We start from the raw sequence: 18,345 nt of genomic DNA on the forward strand, positions 1-18,345 counted from the left end.
CCCACTTTAGGATCCCTGATACAGTTTGGTTCTCATCATGTCTTTACTATAAGCACCCAGCGACGGAACAAGTGGACAGGACCGTTACCGCAGGAATGGAGCACATCTGCGTGGCTTTCTGACAACCCATTATACACACACACACACACCACAGCTTGGACACACTCAGGGAGGAATCCAGGACCTGTGTCCCAACGGACACCCTATTCCCTATTTGGTGCACTACTTTGTCCTGGGGTGTGGTCAAAAGTAGTGCCCTATTTATGGAAAAGGGTGCCAATTGGGGCGCAAGCTCAGGACTCTGTTTACCGACGTTTATCGAGACTCCCTTCTTTTTCAACGAAGGAAACAGTGAAGACACTTTTTTTTTTACGGACTAAAGCGGCCGCATCGTGTCCCTCGTCTCCAGCTGTGTTATTGTGTTTGGGCAGCACACACTCCATCGTCTCCTGATTGCCTCTCAGGTCTGGCATTTCCCTGGTGTCATCACAAACAAACCGCTAACTAAGTAAATATCCGGAATGTTTGGTCTCCACCGGATAGGTGGAAGTGATAGATGACCTCTGACCCTTTCAATTTGATTCCAACTTTGAGTGATGAGGTTTGAGCTATCCAATGCTTCGGAACCCTCAACTCTGGACCTCGAAGCCAGTTCCACTGCACTTTGTCATCGTTGCCCTCCTATCAGGGACAAATTTAGACATGGGACAGCAGGTGGGTACAATTAATTATCAGGTAGAACAGAAAACCAGCAGGCTCCGGATCTCATAGGGTCAGAATAATCCTGCTTTAGAATGATAACTTCAGTGATGTTGAACAATGGTCTATGTATACGACGGATGAGCAAAGTGCAAAGATGTTATTTCTTGAATACAGCGTTTAGTTTGCCTCAATTCATTCAGCGACTGAAGTCATTTCACACCGTTTGCTCAAAAGCCAAACATTTTGGCCTAGTGCATGGGACCCTTATCACTGGAAGTGACATTTGTTTTCCACACACAAAAAAAAAGAAAGGTGTTGAGGGAGCCCTTTCCAAGCAATATCTTATATTCAGCACCACATATAGCAGTCTGGTCAAATTACCACGAAATCTGACGTTCAGGGTCACAGAGCAGTGGACCCAGTGGTCGTCTAGTGAAGTCGCAGGGAGAATCGAATCTCGTGAACATACAGTAAAATTGGCTCAAGGAGTGATTTTACTTTTTGATTTAAAAAGCTACCAACGAAAGAAATATTGTTGTCCAGTGATTAACTGAAATAACCACATCAAGCCCCACAATAAATTGAACCATGAAACGCAGAATAAACTAGTATTATAAGGCAAACGGAAGGTTTGATTGAAATCAATATTTATTAAAAGGCTTTAAACTTAAAACAAAGTGTTGTCTGTTTCTTTACCTTACTTTAATAATTAACATTTTAAAACTCTAAAATGCTATTTGGAGAACAGCTAAAACATCATTATTGCACACACAGTGAGTCCAGGCAACTTATGTGACTTGTTAAGCACATTTGTACTCCTGAACTTATTTAAGCTTAACCAAAGGGTTTGAATACTGATTGACTCAAGAATGAACGTTACAGCTCTTCATTTTTCATTCATTTGTAAAAAATAAATTCTAAAAAATAAATTTCACCTTGACATTACGAGGTATTGTGTGTAGGCAAGTGACAAGACATATTTTTTTATTTAAAAATTCAGGCTATAACACAACCAAATGTGGAAAAAGACAAGGGGTGTGAATCCCAGTATCAATGCTAGTATCAACACAAGAAGCACTTTTCCCTACACATATCCATCACCCCAGTCAGTCTCACAGCACAGGATGTGTGTGTGTGAGAGAGAGAGAGTTATATGGGTGTGTGTGAGTTCTATAAAGATGTTATTTATTCTAATATGAATGATTAAATAAGATCAGATTGATCAATTGGTAGTTGACCGATTTACAATACTTTGAATACATCATTGAACGTTTAGGTGGACATGGGGGGGGGGGGGCACATCCAGTTTCTGTTTCATATGACAGTGTTGTTTTAAATGAGGCACACACCCTCTTAAGACATTATCTACAGTGCCTTCGAAAAGTATTCAGACCCCTGGACTTTCCACATTTTGTTACGTTAAAGCCTTATTTTAAAATGGAATTGAAAAAAAAATGAGCCTCAGCAATCGACACACAGTACCTCATAATGACGAAGTGAAAACGCTTGGGATTTGAAAAAACAGAAATACCTTATTTACATAAGTATTCAGAGCCTTTGCTATGAGGCTCAAAACTGAGCTCATGTGCATCCTGTCTCCATTGATCATCCTTGAGATGTTTCTACAACTTGATTGGAGTCCACCTGTGGTAAATTCAACTGATTGGACATGATTTGTAAAGACACACACCTGTCCATATAAGGTCCTACAGTTGACAGTGCATGTCAGAGCAGAAACTAAGCCATGAGGTCGAAGGAATTCTCCGTAGAGCTCCGAGACAGGATTGTGTTGAGGCACAGATCTGGGGAAGGGTACCAAATATTTCTGCAGCATTGAAGGTCCCCAAGAACACAGTGGCCTCCATCATTCTTAAATGGTAGAAGTTTGGAACCACCAAGACTCTTCCTAGAGCTGGCCGCCAAATCCATGAAAGGAAGGGAACTAGTAGGACGCAGCCTGAGTATTTGTTAACTGTACATCATCCACTATCACAAGGCCTTCTGGAAAGATTTGAATATGTTTTCACACTCAAAACCGCTTAAATCAAATCAAATTTTATTTGTCACATGCGCCGAATGTAACAAGTGTAGACTTCACCGTGAAATGCTTACTTACAAGCCCTTAAACAACAGCGCAGTTCAAGAAGAAGAAAATATTTACCAAGTAGACTAAAATAAAAAGTTATTATAAAAGTAACACAATAAGAATAAGAATAATGAGGCTATATACAGGGGGCACCGGTACAGAGTCAGTGTGGAGCCTACATACAGGGGGCACAGGTACCGAGTCAGTGTGGAGGCTACATACAGGGGGCACAGGTACTGAGTCAGTGTGGAGGCTATATACAGGGGGCACCGGTACAGAGTCAGTGTGGAGGCTACATACAGGGGGCACAGGTACAGAGTCAGTGTGGAGGTTATATACAGGGGGCACAGGTACCGAGTCAGTGTGGAGGCTACATACAGGGGGCACAGGTACTGAGTCAGTGTGGAGGCTACATACAGGGGGCACAGGTACCGAGTCAGTGTTGAGGCTACATACAGGGGGCACAGGTACCGAGTCAGTGTGGAGGCTACATACAGGGGGCACCGGTACCGAGTCAGTGTGGAGGCTATATACAGGGGGCACCGGTACCGAGTCAGTGTGGAGGCTACATACAGGGGGCACAGGTACCGAGTCAGTGTGGAGGCTACATACAGGGGGCACAGGTACCGAGTCAGTGTGGAGGCTATATACAGGGGGCACCGGTACCGAGTCAGTGTGGAGGCTACATACAGGGGGCACCGTTACCGAGTCAGTGTGGAGGCTACATACAGGGGGCACAGGTACCGAGTCAGTGTGGAGGCTATATACAGGGGGCACTGGTACTGAGTCAGTGTGGAGGCTACATACAGGGGGCACCGGTACCGAGTCAGTGTGGAGGCTACATACAGGGGGCACAGGTACCGAGTCAGTGTGGAGGCTACATACAGGGGGCACAGGTACCGAGTCAGTGTGGAGGCTATATACAGGGGGCACCGGTACCGAGTCAGTGTGGAGGCTACATACAGGGGGCACCGGTACCGAGTCAGTGTGGAGGCTACATACAGGGGGCACCGGTACCGAGTCAGTGTGGAGGCTATATACAGGGGGCACAGGTACCGAGTCAGTGTGGAGGCTATATACAGGGGGCACAGGTACCGAGTCAGTGTGGAGGCTACATACAGGGGGCACAGGTACCGAGTCAGTGTGGAGGCTACATACAGGGGGCACAGGTACCGAGTCAGTGTGGAGGCTACCGACATGAGTGCCATGGGGCGGTAATAATTTAGGCAGATTACCTTTGCTTCCTTGGGCAAAAGGACTATGGTGGTCTGCTTGAAACATGTAGGTATTACAGACTCGGTCAGGGGGAGGTTGAAAATGTCAGTGAAGACACTTGACAGTTGGTCTGCACATGCTTTGAGTACACGTCCTGGTAATCCTTCTGGCCCAGCGGCCTTGTGAATGTTGACCTGTTTAAAGGTTTTGTTCACTTCGGCTACCGAGAGCTTTATCACACAGTCATCCAGAACAGCTGGTGCTCTCGTGCATGCTTCAGTGTTGCTTGCCTCGAAGCGAGCATAAAAGGCATTTAGCTCGTCTGGTAGGCTCGCGTCATTGGGCAGCTCGCGTCTGGGTTTCCCTTAGTAGTCTGTAATAGTTTGCAAGCCCTGCCACATCCGATGAGCATCAGAGCCGGTGTAGCTATTTGGCATGGGTCCCCAGTTGGGCCGACCAACCAGTGCTCCCACACATTGGCTAACCGGGCTATCTGCATTGTGTCCCGCCGTTCGTCTGAGGGCAGTTGCTGTCTGTGGTAGATCAATCCACTTAATTTTTGCAACTGACAGAATCTGTATAACCATAACAAGGCCACGGTATATGGAGGGCATATTTTATATATATATATATATTTTTTTTGACACTTCATTCAGACAGTAAGGAAATCAAACAGGCATGTGGGAGAAAGAGTGAGTAGGAAGGGATTGAACCCTGGTCTCCAGTGGGGAGTTTTATATGCCAGATGCCAGTATTACCACTTGACCACAGCTCTGCCATCTTACCCAGGATCTTGCTGATGTTGGAATTGTGCATGTCGGGGAAGGTCTGCAGGATCTTCCTCCTCTCGTCCTTGGCCCACACCATGAAAGCATTCATGGGTCTCTTAATGTGGGGCTCAGTACTGTTCCTGCCCCTGGTCTCTCTGAAGACCCGGGCCTCTGTAGTGCAGGAGACACCTGTGGGAAGGGAGGGCCATTTCATGACTTACTCAATCACTCACTCGTTCGTGTAAAAAAACGTTTAAGCCACAGAGTACATACATTGCACCGTATGTCTAAGAGCGTGGCTTCCAGACAGTGAGGGAGGGGACAATTGAAAGTGTATGTGTCTGTGTGTGTGTGTGTGTGTGTGTGTGTGTGTGTGTGTGTGTGTGTGTGTGTGTGTGTGTGTGTGTGTGTGTGTGTGCGCACTTGTGTTTTACAGTAAGGATGGGGTCTGTGTCTACTCTACACAGAAGAGCATAGAGGCCGCAGAAATAGGGGTGGACCCCCTGCGGTCGCCATCAACGACGCTCTGATTATCAGACAGATAACATCTCTGTTTACGGTCCCGTGTTTACAGCTCTGATTTCAAACCACAGCATGATGAATGCTTACCAATCCACCGTAACCTGTAAACACTGGGGGTTTTATAGAAAACAGGTGGGCTTCTGGGCCAGAAAATATTTTAAGAACCAATTCCGTTTTTTAACTGCCTTGCTTCTGTTTGCATACTTCGGCAGGGTGGAATTGTCTGAGACACAAACAGTGTTTGGTGGGTTGGAAAGAAGAATCTAGAACACCGCTTCTTGTTCCTCGTCGACGTACAGTAAGAAGCCCACTGTGTCGTATTAAAGGTCCTTAATTTGAAAAACTAAACGGAAGCCCCGTCATTTGGTTTGCTATAAAGTTCAGGGGTTGTGATGGGGGTATTGAACTGTAATATCACAGAGTGGGCCTTATTGGTGCAAGGCAGGGGTTTGTGCCTGGACATTCAAGTGTCCACTTACTGAGGCGATCCGAGGAGAACACAAATATTTGGGTCTGGTGAATACCTGTGTGCAGAGCAGACGATCTCTCTGTCTGTGTCTCTGCCGTAGGGAACAAAGTTGAAAGAGGCCCCAAAAGTGGCACTATCTAACCAAGGGCCCCAAGTGAAGGGTCACTGGCATCTATTTAGCCTGAGCAGGATGTGCCCACTTTTGCCTCGAACCCAACCTCTTTTCCTGTCTGTTAAAGATCTGTCTGACCCTCTCTCTTCTCCTCTGGTGTCCTACTATTACGCACCAAGCCATACAGCGGCAATGTACTTCTATACACATTCATATAAACACCAATGGCAAGCACACACACAGTCATAAACATGAACCAGAACACACTGTACTGTACAGTATGCTCTTAGGTAAAAGTATGGAGAACTGAAAGAGATGTGTATGTAGAACTTTCAGGAGATGGGACAGAAAGGGAGAAAAATGTATTTTTTAAAACATTTTTTGAAACAAAGAACACATTACTGAGACATTTTGAAAGAAAGAAGGAACATATTATTGAGACATTTTTAAAGAAGGAACATATTATTGAGACATTTTGAAAGAAAGAAGGAACATATTATTGAGACATTTTGAAAGAAAGGAGGAACATATTATTGAGACATTTTGAAAGAAGGAACATATTATTGAGACATTTTGAAAGAAAGGCAGGAGGGAACAAAAGGAAACTCACCATGAGCATCCTCATGTCTGGTGAGGTCAATGACCCTGTGGCCCGTCTTTCCATCCTCTCCCAGGTTGCCCAGGTGCTGACTCAAACTCTCAAAGTGCATCCGCTCCTAAAACGCACAGAGGTCAAAGGTCATTAAGGGTTGATTCACACCACGGAGCCGAGCCAAGCGAGCCGAGCTGTACGGAGCTGACCTGGTTTACGCACCACAGTTGTCGGAACCATGCTGCAAAGAACAATGTGAAAATAAATATCCACGCCAGCACAGTACAGTTTGGGTCTGCCTAATAGAGTCCAATTAAGAGGCCTGTAAAGCTCTGGTATAAGGGCTCAGAGAGAATAACACAATCATCACATCACAGAACACACATTCTCAAAGAAATTCCGCAATTTAGCAAACGTACACAGCAAACAAGTTTGGGTCTTCGATGCGTAGCTGTTTGCATTGTAATTTGGCCGTCTTCGGATCAAAGGTTCTGCTCTTCTTTGTGATCTTAGAGGCGGTCTATATGAGTAGGTTCGTGCTAATGATCGTGTGGCACACTCGACTCATATTTTCTCACACGCTGCTTTTGGCGAGAGGTAAGAGTTTAAAGACAGCCACTCCAGCTTAGGGGCGGTAGGGGAGGAGGTTTTTGAGAAAAGACCGGATCGAAAAGAAGAAGAGAACAGGAGAATAAATGAAGACAAATAATACAGGAAAAATGAAGAGAGAGAAAGACAAAGAATTATCCTGCACTGTCCAACCATCCTGCCTACTGAGTCTCTGCTTATCCTGCACTGTCCAACCATCCTGCCTACTGAGTCTCTGCTTATCCTGCACTGTCCACCCATCCTGCCTACTGAGTCTCTGCTTATCCTGCACTGTCCAACCATCCTGCCTACTGAGTCTCTGCTTATCCTGCACTGTCCAACCATCCTGCCTACTGAGTCTCTGCTTATCCTGCACTGTCCACCCATCCTGCCTACTGAGTCTCTGCTTATCCTGCACTGTCCACCCATCCTGCCTACTGAGTCTCTGCTTATCCTGCACTGAGTCTCTGCTTATCCTGCACTGTCCACCCATCCTGCCTACTGAGTCTCTGCTTATCCTGCACTGAGTCTCTGCTTATCCTGCACTGTCCACCCATCCTGCCTACTGAGTCTCTGCTTATCCTGCACTGAGTCTCTGCTTATCCTGCACTGTCCACCCATCCTGCCTACTGAGTCTCTGCTTATCCTGCACTGTCCACCCATCCTGCCTACTGAGTCTCTGCTTATCCTGCACTGTCCAACCATCCTGCCTACTGAGTCTCTGCTTATCCTGCACTGTCCAACCATCCTGCCTACTGAGTCTCTGCTTATCCTGCACTGTCCACCCATCCTGCCTACTGAGTCTCTGCTTATCCTGCACTGTCCAACCATCCTGCCTACTGAGTCTCTGCTTATCCTGCACTGTCCAACCATCCTGCCTACTGAGTCTCTGCTTATCCTGCACTGTCCACCCATCCTGCCTACTGAGTCTCTGCTTATCCTGCACTGTCCACCCATCCTGCCTACTGAGTCTCTGCTTATCCTGCACTGAGTCTCTGCTTATCCTGCACTGTCCACCCATCCTGCCTACTGAGTCTCTGCTTATCCTGCACTGTCCACCCATCCTGCCTACTGAGTCTCTGCTTATCCTGCACTGTCCACCCATCCTGCCTACTGAGTCTCTGCTTATCCTGCACTGTCCACCCATCCTGCCTACTGAGTCTCTGCTTATCCTGCACTGAGTCTCTGCTTATCCTGCACTGTCCACCCATCCTGCCTACTGAGTCTCTGCTTATCCTGCACTGAGTCTCTGCTTATCCTGCACTGTCCACCCATCCTGCCTACTGAGTCTCTGCTTATCCTGCACTGTCCACCCATCCTGCCTACTGAGTCTCTGCTTATCCTGCACTGTCCACCCATCATGCCTACTGAGTCTCTGCTTATCCTGCACTGTCCACCCATCCTGCCTACTGAGTCTCTGCTTATCCTGCACTGTCCACCCATCCTGCCTACTGAGTCTCTGCTTATTCTGCACTGTCCAACCATCCTGCCTACTGAGTCTCTGCTTATCCTGCACTGAGTCTCTGCTTATCCTGCACTGTCCACCCATCCCGGCTACTGAGTCTCTGCTTATCCTGCACTGTCCACCCATCCTGCCTACTGAGTCTCTGCTTATCCTGCACTGTCCACCCATCCTGCCTACTGAGTCTCTGCTTATCCTGCACTGTCCACCCATCCTGCCTACTGAGTCTCTGCTTATCCTGCACTGTCCACCCATCCTGCCTACTGAGTCTCTGCTTATCCTGCACTGTCCAACCATCCTGCCTACTGAGTCTCTGCTTATCCTGCACTGAGTCTCTGCTTATCCTGCACTGTCCACCCATCCCGGCTACTGAGTCTCTGCTTATCCTGCACTGTCCACCCATCCTGCCTACTGAGTCTCTGCTTATCCTCCACTGAGTCTCTGCTTATCCTGCACTGTCCACCCATCCTGCCTACTGAGTCTCTGCTTATCCTGCACTGTCCACCCATCCTGCCTACTGAGTCTCTGCTTATCCTGCACTGAGTCTCTGCTTATCCTGCACTGTCCACCCATCCTGCCTACTGAGTCTCTGCTTATCCTGCACTGTCCACCCATCCTGCCTACTGAGTCTCTGCTTATCCTGCACTGTCCACCCATCCTGCCTACTGAGTCTCTGCTTATCCTGCACTGTCCACCCATCCTGCCTACTGAGTCTCTGCTTATCCTGCACTGTCCACCCATCCTGCCTACTGAGTCTCTGCTTATCCTGCACTGTCCACCCATCCTACCCACTGAGTCTCTGCTTATCCTGCACTGTCCACCCATCCTGCCTACTGAGTCTCTGCTTATCCTGCACTGTCCACCCATCCTGCCTACTGAGTCTCTGCTTATCCTGCACTGTCCACCCATCCTGCCTACTGAGTCTCTGCTTATCCTGCACTGTCCACCCATCCTGCCTACTGAGTCTCTGCTTATCCTGCACTGTCCACCCATCCTGCCTACTGAGTCTCTGCTTATCCTGCACTGTCCACCCATCCTGCCTACTGAGTCTCTGCTTATCCTGCACTGTCCACCCATCCTGCCTACTGAGTCTCTGCTTATCCTGCACTGTCCACCCATCCTGCCTACTGAGTCTCTGCTTATCCTGCACTGTCCACCCATCCTGCCTACTGAGTCTCTGCTTATCCTGCACTGTCCACCCATCCTGCCTACTGAGTCTCTGCTTATCCTGCACTGTCCAACCATCCTGCCTACTGAGTCTCTGCTTATCCTGCACTGTCCACCCATCCTGCCTACTGAGTCTCTGCTTATCCTGCACTGTCCACCCATCCTGCCTACTGAGTCTCTGCTTATCCTGCACTGTCCACCCATCCTACCTACTGAGTCTCTGCTTATCCTGCACTGTCCACCCATCCTGCCTACTGAGTCTCTGCTTACCCTGCACTGTCCACCCATCCTGCCTACTGAGTCTCTGCTTATTCTGCACTGTCCAACCATCCTGCCTACTGAGTCTCTGCTTATCCTGCACTGTCCACCCATCCTGCCTACTGAGTCTCTGCTTATCCTGCACTGTCCACCCATCATGCCTACTGAGTCTCTGCTTATCCTGCACTGTCCACCCATCCTGCCTACTGAGTCTCTGCTTATCCTGCACTGTCCACCCATCCTGCCTACTGAGTCTCTGCTTATTCTGCACTGTCCAACCATCCTGCCTACTGAGTCTCTGCTTATCCTGCACTGAGTCTCTGCTTATCCTGCACTGTCCACCCATCCCGGCTACTGAGTCTCTGCTTATCCTGCACTGTCCACCCATCCTGCCTACTGAGTCTCTGCTTATCCTGCACTGTCCACCCATCCTGCCTACTGAGTCTCTGCTTATCCTGCACTGTCCACCCATCCTGCCTACTGAGTCTCTGCTTATCCTGCACTGTCCACCCATCCTGCCTACTGAGTCTCTGCTTATCCTGCACTGTCCAACCATCCTGCCTACTGAGTCTCTGCTTATCCTGCACTGAGTCTCTGCTTATCCTGCACTGTCCACCCATCCCGGCTACTGAGTCTCTGCTTATCCTGCACTGTCCACCCATCCTGCCTACTGAGTCTCTGCTTATCCTCCACTGAGTCTCTGCTTATCCTGCACTGTCCACCCATCCTGCCTACTGAGTCTCTGCTTATCCTGCACTGTCCACCCATCCTGCCTACTGAGTCTCTGCTTATCCTGCACGGAGTCTCTGCTTATCCTGCACTGTCCACCCATCCTGCCTACTGAGTCTCTGCTTATCCTGCACTGTCCACCCATCCTGCCTACTGAGTCTCTGCTTATCCTGCACTGTCCACCCATCCTGCCTACTGAGTCTCTGCTTATCCTGCACTGTCCACCCATCCTGCCTACTGAGTCTCTGCTTATCCTGCACTGTCCACCCATCCTGCCTACTGAGTCTCTGCTTATCCTGCACTGTCCACCCATCCTACCCACTGAGTCTCTGCTTATCCTGCACTGTCCACCCATCCTGCCTACTGAGTCTCTGCTTATCCTGCACTGTCCACCCATCCTGCCTACTGAGTCTCTGCTTATCCTGCACTGTCCACCCATCCTGCCTACTGAGTCTCTGCTTATCCTGCACTGTCCACCCATCCTGCCTACTGAGTCTCTGCTTATCCTGCACTGTCCACCCATCCTGCCTACTGAGTCTCTGCTTATCCTGCACTGTCCACCCATCCTGCCTACTGAGTCTCTGCTTATCCTGCACTGTCCACCCATCCTGCCTACTGAGTCTCTGCTTATCCTGCACTGTCCACCCATCCTGCCTACTGAGTCTCTGCTTATCCTGCACTGTCCACCCATCCTGCCTACTGAGTCTCTGCTTATCCTGCACTGTCCACCCATCCTGCCTACTGAGTCTCTGCTTATCCTGCACTGTCCAACCATCCTGCCTACTGAGTCTCTGCTTATCCTGCACTGTCCACCCATCCTGCCTACTGAGTCTCTGCTTATCCTGCACTGTCCACCCATCCTGCCTACTGAGTCTCTGCTTATCCTGCACTGTCCACCCATCCTACCTACTGAGTCTCTGCTTATCCTGCACTGTCCACCCATCCTGCCTACTGAGTCTCTGCTTACCCTGCACTGTCCACCCATCCTGCCTACTGAGTCTCTGCTTATTCTGCACTGTCCAACCATCCTGCCTACTGAGTCTCTGCTTATCCTGCACTGTCCACCCATCCTGCCTACTGAGTCTCTGCTTATCCTGCACTGTCCACCCATCCTACCTACTGAGTCTCTGCTTATCCTGCACTGTCCACCCATCCCGCCTACTGAGTCTCTGCTTATCCTGCACTGTCCACCCATCCTGCCTACTGAGTCTCTGCTTATCCTGCACTGTCCACCCATCCTGCCTACTGAGTCTCTGCTTATCCTGCACTGTCCACCCATCCTGCCTACTGAGTCTCTGCTTATCCTGCACTGTCCACCCATCCTACCTACTGAGTCTCTGCTTATCCTGCACTGTCCACCCATCCTGCCTACTGAGTCTCTGCTTATCCTGCACTGTCCACCCATCCTGCCTACTGAGTCTCTGCTTATCCTGCACTGTCCAACCATCCTGCCTACTGAGTCTCTGCTTATCCTGCACTGTCCACCCATCCTGCCTACTGAGTCTCTGCTTATCCTGCACTGTCCACCCATCCTGCCTACTGAGTCTCTGCTTATCCTGCACTGTCCACCCATCCTGCCTACTGAGTCTCTGCTTATCCTGCACTGTCCAACCATCCTGCCTACTGAGTCTCTGCTTATCCTGCACTGTCCACCCATCCTGCCTACTGAGTCTCTGCTTATCCTGCACTGTCCACCCATCCTGCCTACTGAGTCTCTGCTTATCCTGCACTGTCCACCCATCCTGCCTACTGAGTCTCTGCTTATTCTGCACTGTCCACCCATCCTGCCTACTGAGTCTCTGCTTATTCTGCACTGTCCAACCATCCTGCCTACTGAGTCTCTGCTTATCCTGCACTGTCCACCCATCCTGCCTACTGAGTCTCTGCTTATCCTGCACCGAGTCTCTGCTTATCCTGCACTGTCCACCCATCCTGCCTACTGAGTCTCTGCTTATCCTGCACTGTCCACCCATCCTGCCTACTGAGTCTCTGCTTATCCTGCACTGTCCACCCATCCTGCCTACTGAGTCTCTGCTTATCCTGCACTGTCCACCCATCCTGCCTACTGAGTCTCTGCTTATCCTGCACTGTCCACCCATCCTGCCTACTGAGTCTCTGCTTATCCTGCACTGTCCACCCATCCTGCCTACTGAGTCTCTGCTTATCCTGCACTGTCCACCCATCCTGCCTACTGAGTCTCTGCTTATTCTGCACTGTCCAACCATCCTGCCTACTGAGTCTCTGCTTATCCTGCACTGTCCACCCATCCTGCCTACTGAGTCTCTGCTTATCCTGCACTGAGTCTCTGCTTATCCTGCACTGTCCACCCATCCTGCCTACTGAGTCTCTGCTTATCCTGCACTGTCCACCCATCCTGCCTACTGAGTCTCTGCTTATCCTGCACTGTCCACCCATCCTGCCTACTGAGTCTCTGCTTATCCTGCACTGAGTCTCTGCTTATCCTGCACTGTCCACCCATCCTGCCTACTGAGTCTCTGCTTATCCTGCAGTGTCCACCCATCCTGCCTACTGAGTCTCTGCTTATCCTGCACTGTCCACCCATCCTGCCTACTGAGTCTCTGCTTATCCTGCACTGAGTCTCTGCTTATCCTGCACTGAGTCTCTGCTTATCCTGCACTGTCCACCCATCCTGCCTACTGAGTCTCTGCTTATCCTGCACTGAGTCTCTGCTTATCCTGCACTGAGTCTCTGCTTATCCTGCACTGAGTCTCTGCTTATCCTGCACTGAGTCTCTGCTTATCCTGCACTGTCCACCCATCCTGCCTACTGAGTCTCTGCTTATCCTGCACTGAGTCTCTGCTTATCCTGCACTGAGTCTCTGCTTATCCTGCACTGTCCACCCATCCTACCCACTGAGTCTCTGCTTATCCTGCACTGTCCACCCATCCTACCCACTGAGTCTCTGCTTATCCTGCACTGTCCACCCATCCTGCCTACTGAGTCTCTGCTTATCCTGCACTGTCCACCCATCCTCCCATCCGCTCCAAAACTGTGTTGGAAAAGACTGTAATATATATATATATAAAACACACACACACAGCGGGGTCTGAAATTGTTGGCACCCTTGATAAAGATGAGGAAAAATGACTGTATAAAATAAATAATTCAAATACTGAGCTATATTGTATGATCAAAAACACTATATTATTTTGAACTAATACAATTGCTCATAGAAAGAGATTTTGACACCCCTGTTTTAATAATGGCACTGAGCATTTTTCTAAAATGTTTTATAGACCATTCCTCCATACAGAATATTTCCAGATCCTTGACATCCTTCGTCTGGGCCGCAGGTTTTCAATGGGATTTAAATTCCGGCGATTTTGTGGTCAATTAATGATTTCTTTGTGTATTTTAATCTGTACTTCGGGTTACTGATCCACTTGCGGCCAAGTTTCAGGCAGAGGCAACCACGTCCTGGTACTTGGTCAAGTTCATGATGCCCTTTAACAAGGGCCCCAGGACCAAAAAAGCCCAATAACATCAAAGATCCACCCCCATATTTTACAGCAGGAATGGGGTACTTAGATATCTTTTAATGTACTGTCATTTCAATGCCAAACCCACCACTGGTATGCATGGCCAAAAAGCTCTACGTCATCCTGGAGTTGGTTAAACGGCACTTGGATTGAAACTAGTGCTCTGGTCAGATTGATTACATGGAAATTCACATCAACGGGGCTGTCGTGGAGCGGGTTGGGAGCTTTCAAGTTCCTTGCTGTCCACATCACTAAGGACCTATCATGGTCCAAACACACCAACATAGTCAGGAGGCTGAAAAGATTTGGCATGGGACCTCAGATCCTTAAAGAGTTCCACAGCTCCGCCAATGAGAGCAACTTGACTGGTTGCATCACTGCTTAGTAGAGCGTCCTGCCATCCAGGGCCTCAATGCCAGGCGGTGTCAGAGAGGAAGGCCCGAAAAATTGGCGGATGTGACAAATAAAACTTGATTTGAAATAGAGTTCCTTGACCACGCACACCAGTGGTGGGTTTAGTGTCGAAATCAGGACGCATAAGGCAGGAATAACCCCATACACACTGTAAAAATATGTCGGTGGATCTTTGATGTTATGTGGCTGTTTCTGACTCTACAAGCCCCGGGGCCCTTAAAGGCATCATGAACTACCAGGATATTTTTGCCAAAAAACCTTCACCGGGGGATTTCGAGTCACCTAAAGACCTATAGGAGACGAATACAGACAATAAAGAGACAATGACTTGTAACGATTTTTTTTAAAGAGCCAGTCTCTGCCTGCAGAGAAAATGAAGGGGCCAATTTCAATTCCAAGACTCACAGAACACTTGGAAACCGTCTACAGGACTAACTCAAGATCAAATCAGGACTCACCCAAAAGTCCCCCAAAAAGTCATTTGGGACTTAATCTGCACACGTACTTAGTATGGCAGCAAGCCTACAGTCAGAAGTCCAACGTGGTCGCTCGTAAATGACAACAATGATGAATAATTGACATTAGCTACATTGTTCAAAGCCATAAAAGAACGTTTTAAAAAAGATACAATTGTGACTTTATGGGACTGAGGCTTGTCCAACATTCAACTCGATCTATCTCGACTTAAAAAAAGACACACAGAGCTCCTCTATTGGCTAGGCTCTCCTGGGCACACGTTTCAACGGGTTGCTATGGCAGCCCTATAAACACCGCGCCGGCCGAGCAGTTTTATCAGCGTCGTGTTGAGCTCATTACCGCGGCAACACATACGGGCAAACCCTGCTCTCACCGACCCACACATGTTAACTGCTTCCTCCAGGAGCAGTGAAATCCCTCACTCCTCCTTCTCTCCCTCCTCCCTCACTCTGCCTGTCATCTCTCAACACAGACGCCTTGCCCTGTTGCCCACTGAAACTGAAGGAGCTCATGGCCCACCCTATTTAAAAAATAGTACACAGAGTGTTGAATAAATGCAGTGCCCGCCATAACTATTTGGTCAGTGACAATTGTGTTGTTGTTTTAGCTGTACTGTACTACAGCACTTTGGATTTGAAAGGATATAATGACTATGAGGTTAATATGCCAACTGGTAGCTTTCAGTTGAGGGTATTTTAATCCATATCGGTTGAACCATCTCAAAATTACAGCACTTTTTGCTGCCCCCCTCCCCCCCAATTCAGTTATATGCATACTAAAGTAGTCAAAAGTATAGTATTTGGTCCCATATTCCTAGCACACAATGACTACATCAAGCTTGGGACACTATAAACTCGTTGGATACATTTCCTGTTTGATTTGGTGAATTTTTCAGATGATTTTGTGTCTAGTAGAACTTAACCTAAACGTCATAGTCATTGTGTCTAGTAGAACTTAACCTAAACGTCATAGTCATTGTGTCTAGTAGAACTTAACCTAAACGTCATAGTCATTGTGTCTAGTAGACCTTAACCTAAACGTCATAGTCATTGTGTCTAGTAGAACTTAACCTAAACGTCATAGTCATTGTGTCTAGTAGAACTTAACCTAAACGTCATAGTCATTGTGTCTAGTAGAACTTAACCTAAACGTCATAGTCATTGTGTCTAGTAGAACTTAACCTAAACGTCATAGTCATTGTGTCTAGTAGAACTTAACCTAAACGTCATAGTCATTGTGTCTAGTAGAACTTAACCTAAACGTCATAGTCATTGTGTCTAGTAGAACTTAACCTAAACGTCATAGTCATTGTGTCTAGTAGAACTTAACCTAAACGTCATAGTCATTGTGTCTAGTAGAACTTAACCTAAACGTCATAGTCATTGTGTCTAGTAGAACTTAACCTAAACGTCATAGTCATTGTGTCTAGTAGAACTTAACCTAAACGTCATAGTCATTGTGTCTAGTAGAACTTAACCTAAACGTCATAGTCATTGTGTCTAGTAGAACTTAACCTAAACGTCATAGTCATTGTGTCTAGTCGAACTTAACCTAAACGTCATAGTCATTGTGTCTAGTAGAACTTAACCTAAACGTCATAGTCATTGTGTCTAGTAGAACTTAACCTAAACGTCATAGTCATTGTGTCTAGTAGAACTTAACCTAAACGTCATAGTCATTGTGTCTAGTAGAACTTAACCTAAACGTCATAGTCATTGTGTCTAGTAGAACTTAACCTAAACGTCATAGTCATTGTGTCTAGTAGAACTTAACCTAAACGTCATAGTCATTGTGTCTAGTAGAACTTAACCTAAACGTCATAGTCATTGTGTCTAGTAGAACTTAACCTAAACGTCATAGTCATTGTGTCTAGTAGAACTTAACCTAAACGTCATAGTCATTGTGTCTAGTCGAACTTAACCTAAACGTCATAGTCATTGTGTCTAGTAGAACTTAACCTAAACGTCATAGTCATTGTGTCTAGTAGAACTTAACCTAAACGTCATAGTCATTGTGTCTAGTAGAACTTAACCTAAACGTCATAGTCATTGTATCATTTCAAATCCAAGGTGCTGGAGTACAGAGCTAAAACAACAACATGGCATTGCATTTATAGGCCTTGATTTTTAACATCAACGCTAACGCAAAAGTACTTATACATGACTCAAAACAAACGACGAGACGCGTCCTACCAATGACAACACGCGCCATCACACCCTGTGAACAGCACAACAGGCAAAAGAGACGGCTGTGTGGTGACTGGCCGGACTCAAGGCATCCCCATTCTAATGTTCTCCTCAACCTTCCCTCCTTTGCCTGCAGTGTGGCACACTAAAGAGCTGGTGTGACGTAGTTGAGTAGTCCAGACAGCTGATGTCAACTACCGACAGAGTTAAGTGGGTTTAGTGACAGGGGCGTTCAAATAAAGCACTAGCCCTCTCCTGAGTAGGACGCATTAACGCTCTACGCAGGGGCAGCTCACTTGCTCAAAACTGGCCTAAACTGACTCCACACACACACCTACACACCTACACACACACACACACACACTCTCAGTTGTCTCTCTCTCACACACACAGTCTCTCTTTCTCTCACACACACAGTATCACACACACAGTCTCTCTCTCACACACACACTCACACAGTGTCACACACACACAGTATCACACACACAGCCTCTCTCTCACACACACACACACACACACACACAGTATCACACACAGTATCACACAAACACTATCAAACACACAGTCTCACTCTCACCCCCCCCCCCCCCCCCACACACACACAGTGTTCACACACACAGTGTTCACACACACAGTATCACACAGAGTGTCACACACACACAGTATCACACACACAGTCTCTCTCTCACACACACACACACATACAGTATCACACACACAGTCTCTCTCTCACAAACACACACACAGTGTCACACACACAGTCTCTCTCTCATACACACGACACCCACACATACAGTATCACACACACAGTCTCTCTCTCTCACACACACACACACACACACACACACACACACACATACAGTATCACACACACAGTCTCTCTCTCACAAACACACACACAGTGTCACACACACAGTCTCTCTCTCATACACACGACACCCACACATACAGTATCACACACACAGTCTCTCTCTCTCTCTCACACACACACACACACACACACACACACACATACAGTATCACACACACAGTCTCTCTCTCACAAACACACACACAGTGACACACACACCGTGTCACACACACAGTCTCTCTCTCA

The 18,345-nt window shown here is 47.7% G+C and overlaps 1 protein-coding gene across 3 annotated transcripts in view; it reads right to left on the reverse strand.

The window, feature by feature from the left end:
* Positions 1-18,345, reverse strand: part of LOC109867649 (transcription factor SOX-6) — a 172,931-nt gene that overhangs the window by 6,699 nt on the left and 147,887 nt on the right. For all 3 annotated transcript variants that reach the window (XM_031801671.1, XM_031801672.1, XM_031801673.1), the window contains 2 exons: positions 6,487-6,592; positions 4,789-4,962 (listed from right to left, as the gene is read on the reverse strand). In XM_031801671.1, the coding sequence (XP_031657531.1) occupies positions 4,789-4,962; positions 6,487-6,592 (280 nt within the window). The remainder of the gene's footprint in view (positions 1-4,788; positions 4,963-6,486; positions 6,593-18,345) is intronic.

The sequence above is a fragment of the Oncorhynchus kisutch genome, linkage group LG22 (assembly GCF_002021735.2).
Source record: "Oncorhynchus kisutch isolate 150728-3 linkage group LG22, Okis_V2, whole genome shotgun sequence".
In the NCBI taxonomy this organism is placed as follows: Eukaryota; Metazoa; Chordata; class Actinopteri; order Salmoniformes; family Salmonidae; genus Oncorhynchus; species Oncorhynchus kisutch.